General features: G+C 41.9%; 5 protein-coding genes across 23 annotated transcripts; all 5 read left to right on the top strand.

Moving 5' to 3' along the window:
- Window positions 1-241: 241 nt before the first annotated feature.
- On the top strand, window positions 242-1,962 carry LOC111205477 (40S ribosomal protein S3-2). Its single transcript, XM_022701362.2, has 6 exons — window positions 242-337; window positions 400-547; window positions 622-793; window positions 1,160-1,214; window positions 1,312-1,443; window positions 1,527-1,962. The coding sequence occupies exons 1-6, from the start codon at window positions 308-310 to the stop codon at window positions 1,737-1,739; spliced, it is 750 nt and encodes a 249-aa protein (XP_022557083.1). The 5' UTR covers window positions 242-307; the 3' UTR covers window positions 1,740-1,962.
- Window positions 1,963-3,576: 1,614 nt separating this feature from the next.
- On the top strand, window positions 3,577-15,411 carry LOC111205472 (transposon Tf2-1 polyprotein). Of its 19 annotated transcripts, none has more exons than XR_007322203.1 (5): window positions 3,577-4,231; window positions 4,367-4,581; window positions 4,784-4,849; window positions 7,582-7,639; window positions 15,107-15,411. XR_007322203.1 is itself a non-coding variant. In XM_048754031.1 (5 exons), exon 5 carries the CDS (start codon window positions 11,431-11,433, stop codon window positions 12,817-12,819), a length of 1,389 nt encoding a protein of 462 aa, XP_048609988.1. In that variant the 5' UTR covers window positions 4,460-4,612; window positions 4,784-4,849; window positions 4,937-7,201; window positions 7,582-7,639; window positions 8,656-11,430; the 3' UTR covers window positions 12,820-15,100. The 19 variants fall into 19 exon arrangements, 9 of the variants coding, with proteins under 9 accessions (XP_022557066.1, XP_048609988.1, XP_048609989.1 ...); XR_007322204.1 differs by having other exon boundaries at window positions 4,367-4,612; XR_007322206.1 differs by lacking the exon at window positions 15,107-15,411 and adding an exon at window positions 8,225-8,392.
- LOC111205801 lies at window positions 9,130-11,104 on the top strand. Its single transcript, XM_048756031.1, has 4 exons — window positions 9,130-9,359; window positions 9,468-10,003; window positions 10,087-10,673; window positions 10,751-11,104. The coding sequence occupies exons 1-4, from the start codon at window positions 9,130-9,132 to the stop codon at window positions 11,102-11,104; spliced, it is 1,707 nt and encodes a 568-aa protein (XP_048611988.1).
- On the top strand, window positions 12,911-14,019 carry LOC125586192. Its single transcript, XM_048756030.1, has 3 exons — window positions 12,911-13,536; window positions 13,606-13,724; window positions 13,820-14,019. The coding sequence occupies exons 1-3, from the start codon at window positions 12,911-12,913 to the stop codon at window positions 14,017-14,019; spliced, it is 945 nt and encodes a 314-aa protein (XP_048611987.1).
- Window positions 15,412-17,480: 2,069 nt separating the features above from the next.
- Window positions 17,481-19,283, top strand: LOC106391393 (40S ribosomal protein S3-2). The gene is made up of 6 exons (XM_013832017.3): window positions 17,481-17,641; window positions 17,740-17,887; window positions 17,984-18,155; window positions 18,571-18,625; window positions 18,714-18,845; window positions 18,944-19,283. Exons 1-6 carry the CDS (start codon window positions 17,609-17,611, stop codon window positions 19,154-19,156), a joined length of 753 nt encoding a protein of 250 aa, XP_013687471.1. The 5' UTR covers window positions 17,481-17,608; the 3' UTR covers window positions 19,157-19,283.
- The last annotated feature ends 255 nt before the right edge of the window (window positions 19,284-19,538 follow it).

Raw genomic sequence — 19,538 nt, 5'->3', positions numbered from 1 at the left:
AAGCAGTAAGCTAAAACTCCTTAATCCCGTTGTAGAAGAGAAGTTAAAGCTAGTATTAGTTACAAACATTTGGCTGTAGAAGTTGTTGATATGGTTACACACTATTTTTTAGAAAAAAATGTGATTTTACACACCTAATGGAATTATTGAAATACTGACACTGCATTTGCCAATGGGCCGCATTTATCAGAAAATGGGCTGATTTTAATGGACATCCAAATTTAATAACAAAAGAAACCCTAGTGTACCCCAACTATATAATTCTTCGCTTGCGGCTCTCGGCAGACTTCATTTATCTTTCTACGACATGGCGACGCAAATCAGCAAGAAGAGAAAGGTCCATCCTTTTATCTCTTTCGGTGCATCGAATTTTGAACTGATTCCTTGAGTTTGTAATAGTTTGTAGCGGACGGTGTGTTCTACGCGGAATTGAATGAGGTTCTGACTAGGGAGCTAGCGGAGGATGGGTACTCAGGTGTGGAGGTTAGGGTTACTCCAATGAGGACTGAGATTATCATCAGAGCCACCCGCACTCAAAATGTTCTAGGTATTAATGTTCAAATTTTAACCTAAAGTTTGGGCCTTTAAGCGTAGAGATCTGATAAGGATAGTTATTGATAGGTGAGAAGGGGAGGAGGATCAGGGAGCTGACATCTCTTGTTCAGAAGAGATTCAGATTCCCTCAAGACAGTGTTGAGCTTTACGCTGAGAAGGTTGCCAACAGAGGTCTCTGTGCCATTGCTCAGGCTGAGTCTCTCCGTTACAAGCTCCTCGGTGGTCTCGCCGTTCGCAGGTAACGACATTGATCTTTTTTTTTACAACAACAGGCGAAAAGACGACATTGATCTTATATGTGTTGTTTTACTGAGGGTATACCTTTAGGCGTTAAGAATTGTTTTTGTTGGCGATAAATGTTATCAATGGCAGATCCTAACTTTCTTGCTTCATACTATACATAGGCTTCTAGGAAGAAAGAAACTTCATAGACACTCTACAGTAGCTACTCTTTAGGTTTTGTAGTATTGTTGATGATTATGGTTCAAGCTAGGTTTTGGATGGTTTCTTCTTTTATATTGCGCATTGTTATTTTCTTATCTTTGATGCTCTCTTTCATAACAAAATCTGGATGTTGATATTGCAACGATCTTGTCTTGTATAGGGCTTGCTATGGTGTCTTGAGATTCGTCATGGAGAGTGGGGCTAAGGGATGTGAGGTAAGAGTACTAATCCATTATTATTTACATTGTTTTATTTTCTCTCCACAAAATTAATCTGAGACATTTTTCATTTCAAATGCTTACTCACTCTCAGGTGATCGTGAGTGGAAAGCTCCGTGCAGCACGTGCCAAGTCCATGAAATTCAAGGACGGTTACATGGTTTCCTCTGGTCAACCTACCAAGGAGTACATCGACTCTGCTGTCAGACATGTTCTCCTCAGACAGGTGAGAGTTTCTTCTAGCATTTTTGGTTGAGCTAGTAAACCGGCAAGCAATGTCTAATTCTAAACCCCCAAATGTATGTGCAGGGTGTGCTCGGAATCAAGGTGAAGGTCATGCTTGACTGGGACCCTAAGGGAGTAACGGGACCAAAGACACCATTGCCTGATGTTGTCATCATCCATTCTCCCAAGGAAGAAGAAGTAAACTCTGCACCTGCTCAGGTTGATGCTCCGGCTGCTTTTGTACCCGAAGCTCCCCTCACAGCCGTAGATTACCCTGAGATGATCCCTGTCGCCTAGAAAGGAGTAACTTTTTTTTACTGCTATTCCATGTGATTTTGTTCTTTTTTTTTTGTTCTTGGAATTAGACACCTTTCCAAATCTTATTTCTAAAACTATCTCAAGTTTCCAGTGTGTAATGGCTTTTGGATCCAAAAGTTTATTTCTCTTTTTAATTTTCAAGAAAGCTCTTGTATTTGCCATATACAAAAACCAATTTGAAATAACAAATTCCATTTACTAACATGTAAAAGAATTTAGTTGAAGAACTTCTAATTCTTGAAGTTCACGAAACGCATATTTTTAAGCGATTCTCTAATAATTCTTGAAGTTCGATGATCTTGTTCTAAATAAGATTAAAATCATAACCAAGTAGGCCTTGGGACTTATATCCGAGATCCATTATCCGATCCGGGATTTGCTCCGATCCGATCCGAAAAAACAGATATCCGGATCTTGATTTTACGGATTCGGCGGATCCGGATACGTAGGGGTGGGCGTTCGGATATCCGTTCGGGTTTGGGTCGGGTATTTCGGATTTTCGAGTATTTCGGTACAGGGATATAAAACTTGTTCGGGTATTTCTGTACTTCGGATCGGGTTCGCGTATTTTTAGTTCGGGTTCGGTTATTTTGAATCGGCTTCGGATATTTAGATTTTAAAAGAAAAAAAAAATTAATTTTTCATTTTTTAAGTTTCTTGTATTTAAAAATATAGATTTCACTTACCTGATTTTTTATTTTTTATAGATTGGATGATTAATAAGGTTTGGAGATAATATTTCAAAAACATATAGATATTAATTTGGGTATTGTTTTTAAACTTTGAATGTAACTTTTGTTAATACATGAAACAAAAAGTTTGACATGCATTTTAAATGAATATCAAATCATTTTCTCCATAATTATATATATATACTTTGATCTTAAAGTATGTGTAACATCAATATAAATATTTTTTTTTAAAAAGAGATGTAAATTAGAAATATAAGGGTAAGTTTATATATGTTCGGTTATCTTCGGATATCCATTCGGGTTCGGATATCCATTCGGGTTCAGATATCCAATCTCTCCTAACTTAATACCCGTTCGGGTATTTTGCTACTTCGGTTCGGATTTCGGTTCGGGTTTTTTGGGTCAGGTTCGGGTGCTGCTTCGGATATCGGGTAAAGTGCCCACCCATACGGATACGTATCCGGATAATGAAATTTTCGGTCTGGATATCCGGGGGGTCCGGATCCGGATATCTGGGGGGTCCGGATCCGGATATCCGTCCGGATCCGGATATCCTGGGGGTCCGAATCCGGATCTTGATTTTACAGATTCGGCGGATCCAGATACGGATCCGGATAAAGAAATTTTAGGTCCGGATCCGGATCCGAACTTACTATTTATTTAAAATATTTAAAATTTAATTATATTTATATATGTATGCTATATATAATTTTATATAAAATAGTGAATTTTTTTAATTTTATTCAATTTCAATAATTTTTCATTTAAAAAAATTAATAGGCTAAATAAATTAAATAAATCATTTTAATTAGCTAGTTTTTAATATATTTTTTTTTTTTTTCAAAAAGTGTCCGTATCCGGATATCTGGAGAGCCCGAATCTGGATCCGGATAGCAATTCTACGAATCCGGCGAATCCATGATATCTTAAAATACTCCGGATATCCGTCCCAGGGCTATCAAACCAAGATCCCAATATGCTTTTTTTCCTTATTTTTAAAATAGTTGAAAATTCAGAATCAAATAGTAAAGCCATCGTGTCTATCTCAGACACACACATGTAATAGAATCATAACCATGGCCCACAGAAGATGGCATAACAAGAAGGAGATGCCATTTGCCAACCCAATAATTGAAGCTTCTTTTCTAAGAAAAGTCACACAAATCATCTCTCTTTATTAACAACTTCTCCTCCTCACCATTCACCTCCGATAAGAAAACACCCTTATTAGAACAAAGAAGACGATCATTCTAAAGAAAGAAAGAGAGATGGGTTGTATTCACTTCGAGTCATCAGATCAATGGACACACTCTGTCCAAGACCAAGAAACATCCAACACAGCTTCACAACAGCACGAGCAAGGAGGGATCCAGGAAGCTTGGGCCGAGATCGAGACTCGCGGAGGTGGTGGTCATTTTGCCGGAGAGAGTAGGAAGAACAAGCTTGAGAAGAGGAAGAGCCAAGTGTTGCTTGAGGGGTACGTGGAAGCTTCTGCTGCTGATGATGATCGAGGAGATCTTGCGAGAGGTAAGAGTTTGACGGATGACGATCTCGAGGAGCTTAAAGGGTGTTTAGATCTAGGGTTTGGGTTCAGCTACGACGAGATCCCTGAGCTTTGCAACACTTTGCCTGCTTTAGAGCTTTGTTACTCCATGAGCCAGAAGTTCTTGGATGATCAACAAAACCAGAAGTCGCCGGAGATGTGTCTGGCTGAAGAGGCTTCGCCGCCGCCACCGTCCACTACCAACCCAGTTGCAAACTGGAAGATCTCTAGCCCTGGTAAGTAAATCTTGATTCCATTTAAAGAACATTTTTGGTTACTTTGTTTCTTTTTTTTTAATTCTTTTTTTTTTTATATATAAAAAATGTTCTTGATTTCAGTGTCTGTTGTTGATGATTTGGCTTTTGATTCAGGTGATAATCCAGATGATGTAAAAGCTAGACTCAAATACTGGGCACAAGCCGTAGCTTGCACTGTCCGATTGTGTAGCTGAACAGCTATCATCATCATCTTGTCTGAACATATTGGTTGAACCAGAAACATTCTTCTGAAGACCATTTTTGCATGAATGAAGTCTCTGCCACTGTTAGCTGAAGAATAGACCTGCATTGTGTCCTTGGAGAAACTGGTTCGGCTTTAAGTTTAATCCTCTTTTTAATGTATGTGTATTAGTCTTATTTGTCAATGAAATTGGAAATAAATGTGTCACTGAATAAAATTTTCATATTATTTGTCTACAAATTTTCCTGACTGATCTCTACGTTTAAGTGCAATAAGGGTTACTTTAAGATCTAACATCTGAATAGAGTTCTTGTCCTCGTTATATGCAGTGATGAGACTGAGAGAGACAAAGAAACAACTGTGTTTTTGAAGTCCTCTGTTTTGTTGTGGCTGAGGTAACACTGTCAAAATTTTGATTAACAAGTTAAATCTTCTGTTTCATGATCTTTATCTGTATTATTTTTGTATCATTGGTAATTAAGGGTTAGATGATGGTAAAGCTCGTGACTTTGCTTCAGTTACAAGACGTACTTACTTGTGATTCTTTTTATCTTTCCCGTTTGTGGGAAAAGAATCAGAAACTTTGTGGTCATAAGTTGTGAACACGCTCAACGTGTCGTGTACGATAGGGCAGACATGATCGTACTTTCACGTGTTCTGTTACGTATCCAACTTTTCTAATAACGGCGAATATGATTTCTTTCTCAATCTAACTTTTTAGTGTCAGCTTTTAATTGAGTTACGTGATAAAAAATGATTTTTCATCCTTGGGAACCACATGTCAACAATGAGAAGACAAGTAACATTTTATTTAGAATACAGATTCAGAGAAGATAATCCAAATAAAACCGGTTAGTTATAAGGTGGTGTGTTTGGTTAGTGGCCAATAGCGCCCTAGTTGATGGCATTCCTCTCTGCGGCTGGCACTCGAGGAACTACAGTGTCTGACTCCTGCTGATCTGAGGCGGGGAAGCAGCCCGGCTAGCCACTCAGTCGTACCTGCCAGCCGTCTAAGACAGGCTTCCCCGGCAGGAATTATCTATAGAAGTAGAAGGTGAAACGAGATCAAATCAGGGCTATAAAGAATCAAAATCTTTCCTCCCTTTCGTTCTACTTAGGTGGAGCAATCCGAACTCTCGACCTCGAGCTCTACTTGTAGTGCCTTGCAAGGTCGTAGAGCCGGTAACCCTCGTTCATCTAAAATGGAAAAAGTGCTAGAAGGGTATTTCTTTCCCGTCTACTTGAGTAGCCACTTCCTTCAAGCTGCTCTTTCTATAAGCTATATTCCAGTAGTGATTAGAGAAGGAATTCATGAGTGACTGACCATTCAACTAGTGGACATTATGCACTTGTTATACAACAACCTCTTTAGAACGGCCCAAACTGATTGAGATAGAACCTCTTTCCACACTGCCATCAGAGAGATATTTAACAGTCAAAACCCATTTACCACTGCCTTCTTCCCTGGAGGGAGATTCTGCTATTGTCCGTAAGTCTTTGTTGCTGAGGTCTCATGCATGTCGCAAGCGAGTCAAGCTCTCCTGGGTCCCTGGGCTCTCCCTTGTTTCGATGGTTGGGAATTGTCATGAGTCATTCAGTAAGTAGTGCATTGTGATTTGTAAAACACGTGAAGAAGTGTGAGGATTTGTGGAAGCCCCCTGGTCCAGTGGTTTGACCAATGGTCCATTAATGGTTTTACACCACGAGATCTGGATTTTAATTCCCGCAGAAGGCTATGCTAGTTAAAGGAAAAAAAGCTTACAAGAGATCTGTAGTATGTCGCAAGGAGTACCGAGGCAAGCGTAGATTCCATAAGACGGCTCAAGTGATGCAGTCAGGCGTGAATCTTCATACAGCAGGTAGAAATGTCGGCTGTAGAACGTTTGTAATATTTTTCATAGTTGTAATACCATAATTATCTAATGTTAAAAAAAAGTGTGAGGGTTCCGGTTTAGGAGGGAACCGAGGCCTGGTACGTACTTCGAATTCAAGAGGAGATGTCCTAGGAGAGTATCGTATCTCTGGAAGACTTTGCCGTCAGGAGAAAATCAAGAACTTTGTAAAGTTCCATTTGATTGCGTCAATCAGCAAACCTCCTTTCTCTGCTTTCAAATATTGTATAACGGCGCCGTGTTCTTCCCGTTCACATCCACATACGTTTACACATAATCACACTATTGGTATAAAATGATTTTTCTCGTAACACATGTTTTGTAACGACTCAATTCTCAGCCCAGTGACTTCGGCCCGTCAGAGTCCATCAGTGTTGCAGGAAGCCCTTGGTGAGTCCCATATATAAACCATTATTCCACATTATTTATTCTTCAGAAACCCTAAGCGTTGTAACTCTACAGAGACTGAGCCGTAACTCACACCTGAGATCGTACCGCCGCCACCACCACGTCCAGAGCCGAAATCGACCAGTTCACCGCCGATCCCAGACGAAGGTAACAGGAAATCATCTTTCCGATTTGGTTTTAAAAACGGCCGTTCATTCAATCGATCATAACTCACTAACCATTTGGAATTTCGTAATTCTAAGACCACCATCGTGATCGCGACGTCGAGACGAGTCGGGACCAAGAAGATCAGCCGGAAAGTCGCCCGGACGCGCCGTCAAGCGCGGCTTTTCTCCAGCGTCGTTCCGCGCGTGTGGCACACGCGCCGCCGCCATCCTCCACACGTTCCGCGCGTGGATCTCACGCGCCACCACCACGCACCGTGTTCCGTCGCCGCCGTTGATTCTGGTAAGCCGCCGTCCTTTTTCCGCCGCTGGTGACTCGGCAACTCGACCGAGTGGACTAGGCGAGTCAACCCGGATCCGGTCAACCGGTTGGGTTAATCGATTTTGGTTCGGTTTAGGTTAACCGGTTATTTATTAAATCGCTTTCTGGTTTAAATTAATTAAATTGGTTAAGTTAAACCGGTAGTTAAAATTGATTTAAATTCGGTTATGGAAAACCGATTTGGTTCAATTCGATTTCAATTTGGTCAAGGGTTGACCGGCTTGGGTCATAGTTGACCGGGTTGACCTTTGACCAGCGGGTTGACTTTTGACCAGATCGCTAGTTATCCGTTTTTAACCGTTCGAAGGGCGTTCTGACTCGATTTTTTGCCCTGATTTCAGATTTGGAGTCTGTTTGAGCAGTTGGAGTTCATAGCTATTACCTTTCCACATTGCTAAGGTGAGGGTCTTTTCCCGAGCTTCTCTTACACGGCTTAGGAACTCGAATAAGTATAATTTATTTCTAATGTGTTCCGTCTGTGTGAAATCGAGTCTGTCATTGTTTGTTTAGTTTTTAGGTTCTTTGCTTAAACCGGAACTAGGGTGTTAGATGGTTCAACAATGCTTGTTCATTTATAATTGATATTATATATGTATATAGTATATTGAGGTGATTTGGATGTTAGCCGACCATGGAGACGTAATTCTGTGTGTCGGCCGGAGACCAGTACATTGGTTGTGGTGTATGCTGAGGCACAGCTTAGTCGACCTGTTGTGCAAAGGCTTCGAGGTCGATAAATCATCTACGGGCGTGTGTTACCGAGCACATATTCGGTTGTGTTTTGGCCTGTTAGTGGGCAGCGAGTGTGCACCTCGCTAGGACTGTTGTGTGATCTTTGGGTACTTTAGGTACCGTTTTTGCAATGTGTTAGGATTAAATTATATTTATTCGGAGTGCTCTTACCGGGTCCATGGACTTCGGGTTTAGTATCCCATACCTCACTGAGTGACTTCCCCGTTACTCACCCCTCATTTGCCCTTTCAGGTGAGACAGACGAGTAGGAGATTGATCGGACAGCTGGTGCTTTTAGGCGTTTTTCTTTGTTCTATTTCCCAGACCTTTATTTATTATTTTGACGATTATTTCAGTTATTTCGACTATGTGATTTATGGATTTATTTCGTTATTTATATGAAAGTCGACTTTCAGACCTTTTTACGGATTTAAGATATAAGTTGTTGATTAGTAGCACGCCGGTCTCGAGTGTTAATGAGACGGGTGTTACAATTTGGTATCAGAGCGGGGTTGTGTCTCGGCCCTGACCCGGGACGCCGGTTAGGGGACCTGATTTTAAAGATTTTTTAAGTTTTCAACGGTTTTCAAAACTTAGAAGCACCTTTCTGTTCGGTTATTTTTCAGCAATCGTTAATGTTCTGATTTAACAGAAATTAATCGTTTCGTCCATTCTCTTTCCAGATGCCGCCAAAAAGAGGAACTAAGCGTACTCGCACCGTCAGGGTCAGAGCTGATGCTCGTGAAGTTGTGGATGATCAGGGTGCTACAGGAGGTGTTCAGGCAGAGGGTGTGCAGCCTGCAGCCCCACCATTTGATCAGGCTGCACTCATGCAGATGGTTCAGCAGACAGCTACCCAGGCTGCTATTCAGCAGGTTACGCAGGACGCTGCTCGTGTAGCTGCACAAGAAGCTACCCGTGTAGCAGCACAAGAGGTTGCCCGTCAGTTGGCTGCTGGTCAGCAGATTCCACCGCAGCATATTCCACCGCAGCATATTCCACCTCAGCAGATTCCACCTCAGGTTCCTGTGCAGGGGGTTCCAGAACAACAACTTCCTCAGGGTTTACAGCAACCACCACTACCACCACCTCCACCTTTACCGGTTTACCGTGTTTATGATGAGAGGTTTTACAGACTTACGACTTAGATGCGGAACATGGATATGAAGCATTTTGGGGGAACAGTGGATGCTACAGTTGCATATGATTGGAAGCTTGGTCTGCAACGGAAATTGGAGATTATTGAGTGTCCACCAGAGGTTTCACTTAGGTTGGCTATGCAGTACCTACGTGGAGATGCACTTGTGTGGTGGGAGGGAGTACGATTGGGCCATCGTGGGCCTGATCCGCTTACCTTTGCAGATTTTATTCGGGAGTTCGATAGGAAGTACTTTCCAAAAGAAGCTATGGATAAGAAGAAGAGTGACTTCGAGCATGTGAGCCAGGGTGGCATGACAATCAGATAGTATGAGGTTGAGTTCAACCGACTTCGCAGGTTTGCAGGAGGTGGTATTACTGAGGAAGACCTGATTAGGAAGTTTTTGGGTGGGATGCGAGTCGAAATTCGCAACAGATGCCGTGTCGTCACTTACCACATATTGGAAGATTTGGTGGAGAAAGCTGCTGAGCAGGAATCAGGTTTGGCAGAGGAACAAAAGCTCCTCAAGTCATCTCAGAGTAAGTCTGGAAAGACTGATGAGTCTCACAGGAGGACCAGAGACCAGTTAGAGGCACTGTATTGTGCTCGTTGTCGTCGTCATCACAGCGAAGAGTGTCCCAAGTGTTTTACTTGCGGAAGGTGGGGACATTTGTCAAAGTATTGTCGGGTGAAACCAGCGGATGCGACTTCGGCCAGTCAGATTGCAGCACCTACAGCAGCCAACAAGGTTTGTTACAATTGTTATGAGCCCGGTCATATTGCCCGAGAGTGTCCAAAGAAGGGGCAACCAACGCTCCCACCAGCTAAGCGTCAAGTCGTCGCTCCACGTGTGTATGCCCTAGGAGAGGCCAATGGAGCTGAGCCGACAGCCGGTACGTATCTTTGCCACACTCGTTTATCTTGAGTGCTATTGTGGTTGTGATTACTATGTATAGTTAAAAAAATTTATGAGCAGGATCGGTTTCTGTTGGAGGTGAGGTAGCTCACACTCTTTTCGATACGAGAGCTTCTCACAGCTTCGTGAGTTCGCGACTAGTCAAGTCTTGGCCTTTTCAGGGTTTCTTTGAACCAAAGACTAAGCAGATTCAGACAGCCGGCACAGAGAGAATTGGAGCCACTAGCGTGCATCGAGATGTTCATGTCTTACTTGGAGGGTTCGTTTTCACCGGAGACCTAGCAGAGATGGAGCTAGATTACTACGACGTTATACTTGGAATGGATTGGCTGTCGCGACATCGAGTGGTGTTAGATTGCCCGAAGGCAAGGGTTCATATCCCTAGAGAAGAGGGGAAGCTCACATTCCAGTGTGTTCAAGCTCACCGGGAAATTTCTATTGTCTCCATGATACATGCTGAGGATTTATTGGAAAGAGGAGCAGAGGGGTTTCTGGCGACTATTTCGATGGTTAAGAATGACGGACATCACGAGTTGCAGGACATTCCGGTGGTTGAGGAGTTCGAGGATGTATTTGAGGCCTTAAAGGGACCACCACCAGCGAGAGGAGATGCTCTCACTATTGAGTTGGAACCAGGGACAGCACCGGTTTCACGGGCCCCGTACCGACTAGCGCCAGCAGAGATGGCTGAACTAAAAAACAATTGGAGGAGCTATTGGGTAAGGGTTTCATCAGACCCAGTACTTCACCGTGGGGAGCACCAGTACTGTTTGTGAAGAAGAAAGATGGGAGTTTCAGGCTTTGTATTGATTACAGAGGTTTGAACAAGGTGACCATCAAGAATAAGTATCCACTTCCGCGTATTGATGAGTTGTTGGATCAGTTACAGGGAGCCTCATGGTTTTCTAAGATTGACTTGGCATCAGGTTATCACCAGATTGCGTTAGCAGGGGAGGATGTGCGGAAGATGGCTTTCTGCACACGTTATGGACATTACGAGTTTGTGGTGATGCCATTTGGGTTGACGAATGCACCTGCAGCATTCATGAAACTTATGAATGATGTTTTTCGCGAGTAATTGGATAAGTGCGTGATCGTCTTCATCGACGATATTCTGATTTATTCTCGGAGTAGGGAAGAGCATGCTGAGCATTTACGGATTGTGTTGGAGAAGCTCGGAGAGCATCAACTATTTGCTAAGCTGGGTAAGTGTAGCTTCTGGCAGAGAAAGATTGGATTTTTGGGTCATGTGGTTTCTGAGGCAGGAGTTGTTGTAGATCTAGAGAAGATTGTCGAATTACAGAGTGGCCGACACCTAAAAGTGCTACAGAGATCCGTAGTTTTCTGGGTTTAGCAGGTTATTACAGGAAATTCGTCAAGGGATTTGCTAGTATCGCCAAACCGATGACTCAGTTGACAGGCAAAGATGTTAAGTTTGTGTGGACAGATGAGTGCTCGAAGAGTCTCACAGAATTGAAGCGACAACTCACAGACACGCCAGTTTTGGTACTGCCGAGGCCAGGGATACCATATGACGTTTACACAGATGCGTCAGGTACTGGTTTGGGTTGTGTATTGATGCAGGATGGTCATGTTATCGCTTATGCATCACGTCAGTTGAGGCCTCACGAGGTCAACTACCCCACCCATGATTTGGAGTTAGCAGCAGTTGTTTTTGCGCTAAAAATATGGAGGTCATATCTATATGGGGAGAAAGTTCAGATCCTCACAGATCACCAGAGTCTTAAGTATATCTTTACACAAATGGACCTGAATTTGAGACAGTGTAGATGGATGGAGTTGTTAGCAGATTACAACTTAGATATTACATATCATCCAGGTAAGGCCAACCATGTGGCAGACGCCTTGAGTAGACGCAGGAGTGATGTTTCAGGAACCAAGGAGGTTCAGGAGCTGACTGGAACAATTGCTAGTCTCAGATTGTGTGCAATCACTTCAGATGGGGAGACAGCTGGTCTTGATGCTTTGGAACAAGCAGATTTATTATGGAGGATACGCAGAGTTCAAGATGATGATGAGGCTTTGGCTAAACAGATTGAGATCGAGAGTATTGGATATCATACAGCTTTGAGCGGGATGTACATGTACCGGAACCGAGTTTGTGTGCCAGATGATAAACTGCTACGGAAGGAAATTTTACAGCAAGCACACAACTCACGTTTTTCTATCCATCCAGAGAATACCAAGATGTACAGAGATTTGAAGCGTTATTACCATTGGACTGGTATGAAGAAAGATGTTGCTACATTTGTATCGCAGTGCCAGACATGTCAGATGGTTAAGGCTGAACATCAAGTGCCTAGCGGATTATTGCAGAACCTGCCGTTGCCAGAGTGGAAATGGGACATGGTGACTATGGATTTTGTGACTGGACTCCCGACAACTTTTGGTGGGAGGAATGCTATTTGGGTGATTGTGGATAGACTCACCAAGTCTGCTCATTTTTTAGCGATTAAGAAAACAGATGGAGCTGATCAGTTGGCGCAGATTTACCTTAGAGAGATTGTGAGGTTGCATGGAGTTCCTGTCAGCATTGTATCGGATCGAGACACAAAGTGTACATCTGCTTTGGAGGGTCTTTCAGAAGGCGCTTGGGACAAAAGTCCATATGAGTACAACTTATCACCCGCAGACAGATGGACAGTCAGAGAGGACTATTCAGACTTTGGAGGATATGCTCAGGGCTTGTGTTTTGGATTGGGAAGGAAACTGGGGAAAGTATCTACCTCTAGCGGAGATTGCATACAACAACAGCTATCATTCAAGTATTGAAATGGCACCATATGAGGCGCTTTATGGTAGGCCTTGTCGTAAACCATTTTGCTGGACAGAAGTGGGAGAGCGATGAGACTTAGAACCTGCAATGGTTCAGGAGACAGTAGAGCAGGTGGAGATGCTCAAGTCTCGGCTTAAGGAGGCTCATGACCGACAGAAGAGTTATGCATATAAGCGCCGTAAGGATTTAGAGTTTCAGGTGGGCGACCTGGTATACCTGAAGGGAGGATCTAAGACTCGGAAGCTAAAGAAACTTAAACCAAGATTTATGGGGCCGTATCCTATTTTGGAACGGATAGCAGCAGTTGCTTACAGATTGGGATTATCAGCAGGGTTGTCAGACTTCCATGATGTGTTCCATGTGTCAGTATTGAGAAAAGTTGTGAGAGAGCCAGAGCTCATTATGCAGCAGCCACCAAGTGACCTTGGTAAAAATTTGTCTGCACTTTGTCAGCCAGTACAGATTTCGGAGAGGCAAATGAAAGTGGTTCAGGGGATGACGACTAGTTTGGTCAGAGTCCGTTGGGAGAGAGACGGGATCCAGGAGGAGACCTGGGAGACCGAAAATCACTTGAGGATTGACTATCCAGAGCTTTTTGAGGATGGTATTGGACAGTCGGTTCAGGAGCCGAATTCGGGGTCGAATTCCTTATTAGTGGAGGAGAATTGTAACGACCCAATTCCCAGCCCAGTGATTTCGGCCCGTCAGAGCCCGTCAGTGTTGTAGGAAGCCCTTGGTGAGTCCCATATATAAACCATTATTCCCCATTATTTATTCTTCAGAAACCCTAAGCGTTGTAACTCTACAAAGACTGAGCCGTCACTCACACCTGAGATCGTACCACCGCCACCACCACGTCCAGAGCCGAGATCGACCAGTTCACCGCCGATCCCAGACGAAGGTAACCGGAAATAATCTTTCCGATTTGGTTTTAAAAACGGTCGTTTATTCAATCGATCATAACTCACTAACCATTTGGAATTTCGTAATTCTAAGACCACCATCGTGATCGTGATGTCGAGACGAGTCGGGATCAAGAAGATCAGCCGGAAAGTCGCCCGGACGCGCCGTCAAGCGCGGCTTTTCTCCCGCATCGTTCCGTGCGTGTGGCACACGCGCCGCCGCCGTCCTCTACACGTTCCGCGCGTGGATCTCACGCGCCACCACCACGCACCGTGTTCCGTCGCCGCCATTGATTTTGGGTAAGCCGCCGTTCTTTTTCCGCCGCCGGTGACTCGGCCGGTAACTCGGCCGTTGACTCGGCCTGTGACTCGGCAACTCGACCAAGTCGACTTGGCAACTCGACCAAGTCGACTCGGCGAGTCAACCTGGATCCGGTCAACCGGTTGGGTTAATCGATTTTGGTTCGGTTTAGGTTAACCGGTTATTTATTAAATCGATTTCTGGTTTAAATTAATTAAACTGGTTAAGTTAAACCGGTTGTTAAAATTGATTTAAATTCGGTTATGGAAAACCGATTTGGTTCAATTCGATTTCAATTTGGTCAAGGGTTGACCGGCTTGGGTCAGAGTTGACCAGGTTGACATTTGACCAGCGGGTTGACTTTTGACCAGATCGCCGGTTATCCGTTTTTAACCGTTCGAAGGGCGTTCTGGCTCGATTTTTCGCCCTGATTTCAGATTTGGAGTCTGTTTCAGCAGTTGGAGTTCATAGCTATTACCTTTCCACGTTGCTAAGGTGAGGGTCTTTTCCCGAGCTTCTCTTACACGGCTTAGGACCTCGAATAAGTATAATTTATTTCTAATGTGTTCTGTCTGTGTGAAATCGAGTCTGTCATTGTTTGTTTAGTTTTTAGGTTCTTTGCTTAAACCGGAACTAGGGTGTTAGATGGTTCAACAATGCTTGTTCATTTATAATTGATATTATATATGTATATAGTATATTGAGGTGATTTGGGTGTTAGCCGACCATGGAGACGTAATTCTGTGTGTCGGTCGGAGACCAGTACATTGGTTGTGGTGTATGCTGAGGCACAGCTTAGTCGACATGTTGTGCCAAGGCTTCGAGGTCGATAAATCGTCTACGGGCGTGTGTTACTGAGCACATATTCGGTGGTGTTTTGGCCTGTTAGTGGGCAGCGAATGTGCACCTCCCTAGGACTGTTGTGTGATCTTTGGGTACTTTAGATACCGTGTTTGCAACGTGTTATGATTAAATTATATTTATTCGGAGGGCTTTGTCCGGGTCCATAGACTTCGGGTTTAGTATCTCATACCTCACTGAGTGACTTCCTCGTTACTCACCTCTCATTTGCCCTTTCAGGTGAGACAGATGAGTAGGAGATTGATCGGACAGCTGGTGCTTTTAGGCGTTTTCCTTTGTTCTATTTCTCAGACCTTTATTTATTATTTTGACGATTATTTCAGTTATTTCGACTATGAGATTTATGGATTTATTTCGTTATTTATATGAAAGTCGACTTTCAGACCTTTTTACGGATTTAAGATATAAGTTGTTGATTAGTAGCACGCCGGTCTCGAGTGTTAATGAGACGGGTGTTACATGTTTATTCAAAATCTTGTAATCAAACCGTCGATATTTCTTGGCTATTACTTTTCAATAAACTAGTAGCATATGGTAAGAAAACGATACCTAACCTAAAAGATAGTATTTAACTATTTGTTTTAGTAATAAAGAAACAGAGAAGAAACAATACTTTTTTGGTGAAAGTTCATTTTTTTGACTAGATGAAAAGTATCGTACATGGATTGTGATTAGTACGAAGAGGTTGAACATAATTAAATTTGATAAAGAAAAAGAAAAAGAAGGAAGTACCTTGTCAAAGATGGGGGAATTCAGCTTTGAACCTGGTGCAGACAGTTTGTAGAATCTCTTCATTGTTTCCTGGTTCTTGTCCCAGGAATTGGTTGCATGGAAACGATAATATCTCCAACCCTGTTATTATATTTCACAATTGAAATACTAATTAACCTAAAAAGAAAACCAAATTTGAATATATAGATCAGATCACAAATCTTGTTCCTTGTATTTGTCATATTACTCTTGAGCATCTTTGTTTTTTTTTTAATTTGCGTTTCGAAAATGATGGCTATTTAACGTAACATTCCAAGACTAGTTGGCGCATCCAAGTCAAATTATTACTCTTGAAACCAAGTGTATGCTGGTGGTGGAAAGACATTAAAGATGGTTCTTGCTGATGAATCTGTAAGTGCATATGTAACTTTTTAATCTGCATTCTTTTTAAACTATATTAAGAACTGACATTTCTAATGAACTAGATTCAAAATCCATGCATATTACAAGAATATGCAAATTTAGTTTAATGTCATTTTATGTCAGTTTCAATTATAGTAATAAGAATACTAATTTTGTTTTCTAATGGATTGATATCACTAATTAAAGTACTAATTTCGTTTTATGTCAGTTTCAGTAAAAGGAATAAAAACTCGTCTGGCCGGAGGGGTCCATATCTAGTTGTTATTTAAACGAGAGCTGATCCTGGTTACTTGGTCTGCCACTGGATCCAACTTCCCTTACAAGGTACAAGTTCCTACTTTTATCATTTCTGGTTATTAAAAAGAATATTATCAAACTAAACGTTTTGGTCTCAAGACTCTTTCGACTTTAGTGAATTTAACTAAAACTCTGTCTAGTAGTATTAGACAACAAGGAGAGGTAGAGTTTTCTTGTTTGAATATGTTGTTGCGCTGGATCAAAGCTAATAATCAGATTTTGTTATGATAATCAAGCAAGTCCATAGACGTGTGAAGTGTTTTGACGAAACGTTTGATCAAACAGTGAATATCCATTCGACTGTCGATTCAATGGTAGATCTTCCGGTGTAAAATCAGCGGCGGATGTAGGATTTATATTCGTTGGGGGCAAATAAAATATAAACATAGAAAACAAGGTTCAAAGATAATTTTAGTAGGAGGCAAATCAAATATAAACATATAAAACAAGACTAAAGTTCATACATGTTATAAAGAATTTGAAATTTTCATGGGGGCAAGTGCCACCAACTTGGCTCACCTACATCCGCCACTGTGTAAAATCAACAACACCTTATTAGTTTCCTTTAACGACAATTTCCCCTTCTTTTTGTTCCAGCAGTGTGTATACTATATGCTTACTTTAAGTTTCCCTTTTTCTAACTTAACAGCTAATTAAATGTGAAGGCTCTGAAAGTTTCATTTATCTCTAAACAAATCTCAGATACATACCAAATCTTAGCTAAATAAGCCAGAGTTTATAGATGAATAAAAAAAAACAATGATGCATTTTGTGAAATCATTAGGAAAAGGTTTTGTATAGTTCCTTCAATCTCATCAGATTCACTAAACCCGATGGCTCTACTACCATGCTGTGGCAAGCTCACTCCCTACAAAGAGCATTCAGATTCTGTCTCAACTCAGAGAATGTCCATGAAACCTTGGGGACATCTCGCTATGCAGCTACTGGAAGTTTAACTTCTTTGATATGATGATTAGGTATTTCACTCCTATGATTCCTTCAAGGATTTGTCTCGGTTCATCATCACACGGATATGTTGACGTCGCAGGAGAATGAAAGAAAGAATACTTTTTCGAAAATGAAACCGTGTGTTGTTTTATTCACTTAACGTAAGGAAAGAAAAGGCCCATTAAAAGTCTATTGGGCCCAATAAACCAGTGATTTTGAGTATCTAACCTAGATATAAATACTAACATCTAAACGTGATAACGCACCAGAGCTTTCCACCATTCACTCGAGATCACAGCTCCTACTTGGTTCCAGCGTTCGACAGATTTACATTTCAACACCATGGCGGCGACTCAGATCAGCAAGAAGAGAAAGGTCATTTGTAATTTCTTTTCTTTTTTTGGTTGAGTTGATGATCTCTATCGATGCATCGTATATTGAACTGTATATGTGTTGATTTTTTTTTGTAATAGTTTGTAGCGGACGGTGTGTTCTACGCTGAACTGAATGAGGTTTTAACCAGAGAGCTAGCTGAGGATGGATACTCAGGTGTGGAGGTTAGGGTTACTCCAATGAGGACTGAGATTATCATCAGAGCCACTCGTACTCAAAATGTTCTCGGTAATATGTGTAGATATTTATTTGGAATTGAAAGCTGGGAACTTTATATATGGAATCTCATAAAGATTTTTTTTTTTTTTGGTTGGTTGGATGTAGGTGAGAAGGGGAGGAGGATCAGGGAGCTGACATCACTTGTGCAGAAGAGATTTAGGTTTCCTCAAGACAGTGTTGAGCTTTACGCTGAGAAGGTTGCCAACAGAGGTCTCTGCGCCATTGCTCAGGCTGAGTCTCTCCGTTACAAGCTCCTCGGTGGTCTTGCCGTTCGCAGGTACTACTACTGACATAGTGACATGTAGTAACCTATACATTTCTGAGTTTTTCTACTGTTTTTTTTTTGTTTGATTGAAGTTTGTAGGTGTATTCAGATAATGAATTTGCTAGTTTGTTATTCCATATGATGAGTCCCATTACCTAATTTAATAGGATGAATGTTATAATTTTTAGGAATTAAGAATTGTGGTTGGCAATTGTTTGTATATGAGCATCACCATGGAAGCATACTCATAGAGATCCTATCTTTTTTGGTTACTCTTTAGAAGCTACACTCTTTAATTTGCTAGTATTGGTATTGCATGTTTTGGCTGGTTGCTTAGTTTATATTGCGCCATTGTTATTTGCATGCTCTCGTTTCTTAACAAAAGCTGGATGTTTAATATTACAATGATCTTGTGTTGTGTGTATAGGGCTTGCTATGGTGTATTGAGATTCGTCATGGAGAGTGGAGCTAAGGGATGTGAGGTGAATACTAGTAATCCCATTTTTCTCTTCATTGTTTTCTCCTCTGTTATTGCATTTCTTTTTAACGCAAATTCTTACTCACTCTCAGGTGATTGTGAGTGGAAAGCTACGTGCAGCACGTGCCAAGTCCATGAAATTCAAGGACGGTTACATGGTTTCCTCTGGTCAACCTACCAAGGAATACATCGACTCTGCTGTCAGACATGTTCTCCTTAGACAGGTGAGAGTTTCTTCTGACTGACTTGTTTGGTTGAGTATGTAGACCGACAAAAGATGTCTAATTCTAGTCTTCTGGTTAAACCTCAAATGTATGTGCAGGGTGTGCTTGGAATCAAGGTGAAGGTCATGCTTGACTGGGACCCTAAGGGAGTAACGGGACCAAAGACACCATTGCCTGATGTTGTCATCATCCATTCTCCCAAGGAAGAAGAAGTAAACTCTGCACCTGCTCAGGTTGATGCTCCGGCTGCTTTTGTACCCGAAGCTCCCCTCACAGCCGTAGATTACCCTGAGATGATCCCTGTCGCCTAGAAGAACCCTTTTACTGCTATTCCATGTGATTTTGTTCCTTTTTGTTGAACTTTTCTCACACTCTTTTGACAGGTTTTAGATTCTTGTATCCTCAAATCGATTTCTATAAATTATCTCAAGTTTCCAATTGTTGAATTCCCGTTTAAGTTACCATAAATATCTCACTGATCTGACTGTTTAGGCTTGGCCAAGATTCAAAGATGACATCTCTAAACCCCAAATTTTCAACATATTTAGCCAGCATCATAACTGCGGCTTCTGCATACGCCACTGTCAACGAATGAGGGTAGGTTTTTGCACCAAAACCATCTCATATTCCCTCCGTCACCACCTCCTAATCCAGCCCTCGCCACTTATATCAGCCTCCTAAGACTAATAAACA

Source organism: Brassica napus, chromosome C4 (genome assembly GCF_020379485.1).
Source record: "Brassica napus cultivar Da-Ae chromosome C4, Da-Ae, whole genome shotgun sequence".
Classification (NCBI taxonomy): Eukaryota; Viridiplantae; Streptophyta; class Magnoliopsida; order Brassicales; family Brassicaceae; genus Brassica; species Brassica napus.
This window is presented reverse-complemented; position numbering and strand designations above follow the sequence as displayed.

Bases quoted from the DNA above. Each gene is read 5' to 3' on its own strand.
- LOC111205477 (XM_022701362.2), top strand. From the start codon at position 308: ATGGCGACGCAAATCAGCAAGAAGAGAAAG. The intron at 548-621 runs GTATTAATGTTC...AGTTATTGATAG, and splicing joins CCGCACTCAAAATGTTCTAG to GTGAGAAGGGGAGGAGGATC. The intron at 794-1,159 runs GTAACGACATTG...TGTCTTGTATAG, and splicing joins GGTGGTCTCGCCGTTCGCAG to GGCTTGCTATGGTGTCTTGA.
- LOC111205801 (XM_048756031.1), top strand. From the start codon at position 9,130: ATGGATATGAAGCATTTTGGGGGAACAGTGGATGCTACAGTTGCATAT. The intron at 9,360-9,467 runs GTACTTTCCAAA...CCGACTTCGCAG, and splicing joins ATTCGGGAGTTCGATAGGAA to GTTTGCAGGAGGTGGTATTA. The intron at 10,004-10,086 runs GTACGTATCTTT...ATTTATGAGCAG, and splicing joins TGGAGCTGAGCCGACAGCCG to GATCGGTTTCTGTTGGAGGT.
- LOC111205472 (XM_048754031.1), top strand. From the start codon at position 11,431: ATGACTCAGTTGACAGGCAAAGATGTTAAGTTTGTGTGGACAGATGAG.
- LOC125586192 (XM_048756030.1), top strand. From the start codon at position 12,911: ATGGTTCAGGAGACAGTAGAGCAGGTGGAGATGCTCAAGTCTCGGCTT. The intron at 13,537-13,605 runs GTCAGTGTTGTA...TTTATTCTTCAG, and splicing joins ATTTCGGCCCGTCAGAGCCC to AAACCCTAAGCGTTGTAACT. The intron at 13,725-13,819 runs GTAACCGGAAAT...CGTAATTCTAAG, and splicing joins ACCGCCGATCCCAGACGAAG to ACCACCATCGTGATCGTGAT.
- LOC106391393 (XM_013832017.3), top strand. From the start codon at position 17,609: ATGGCGGCGACTCAGATCAGCAAGAAGAGAAAG. The intron at 17,888-17,983 runs GTAATATGTGTA...GGTTGGATGTAG, and splicing joins TCGTACTCAAAATGTTCTCG to GTGAGAAGGGGAGGAGGATC. The intron at 18,626-18,713 runs GTGAATACTAGT...ACTCACTCTCAG, and splicing joins GTGGAGCTAAGGGATGTGAG to GTGATTGTGAGTGGAAAGCT.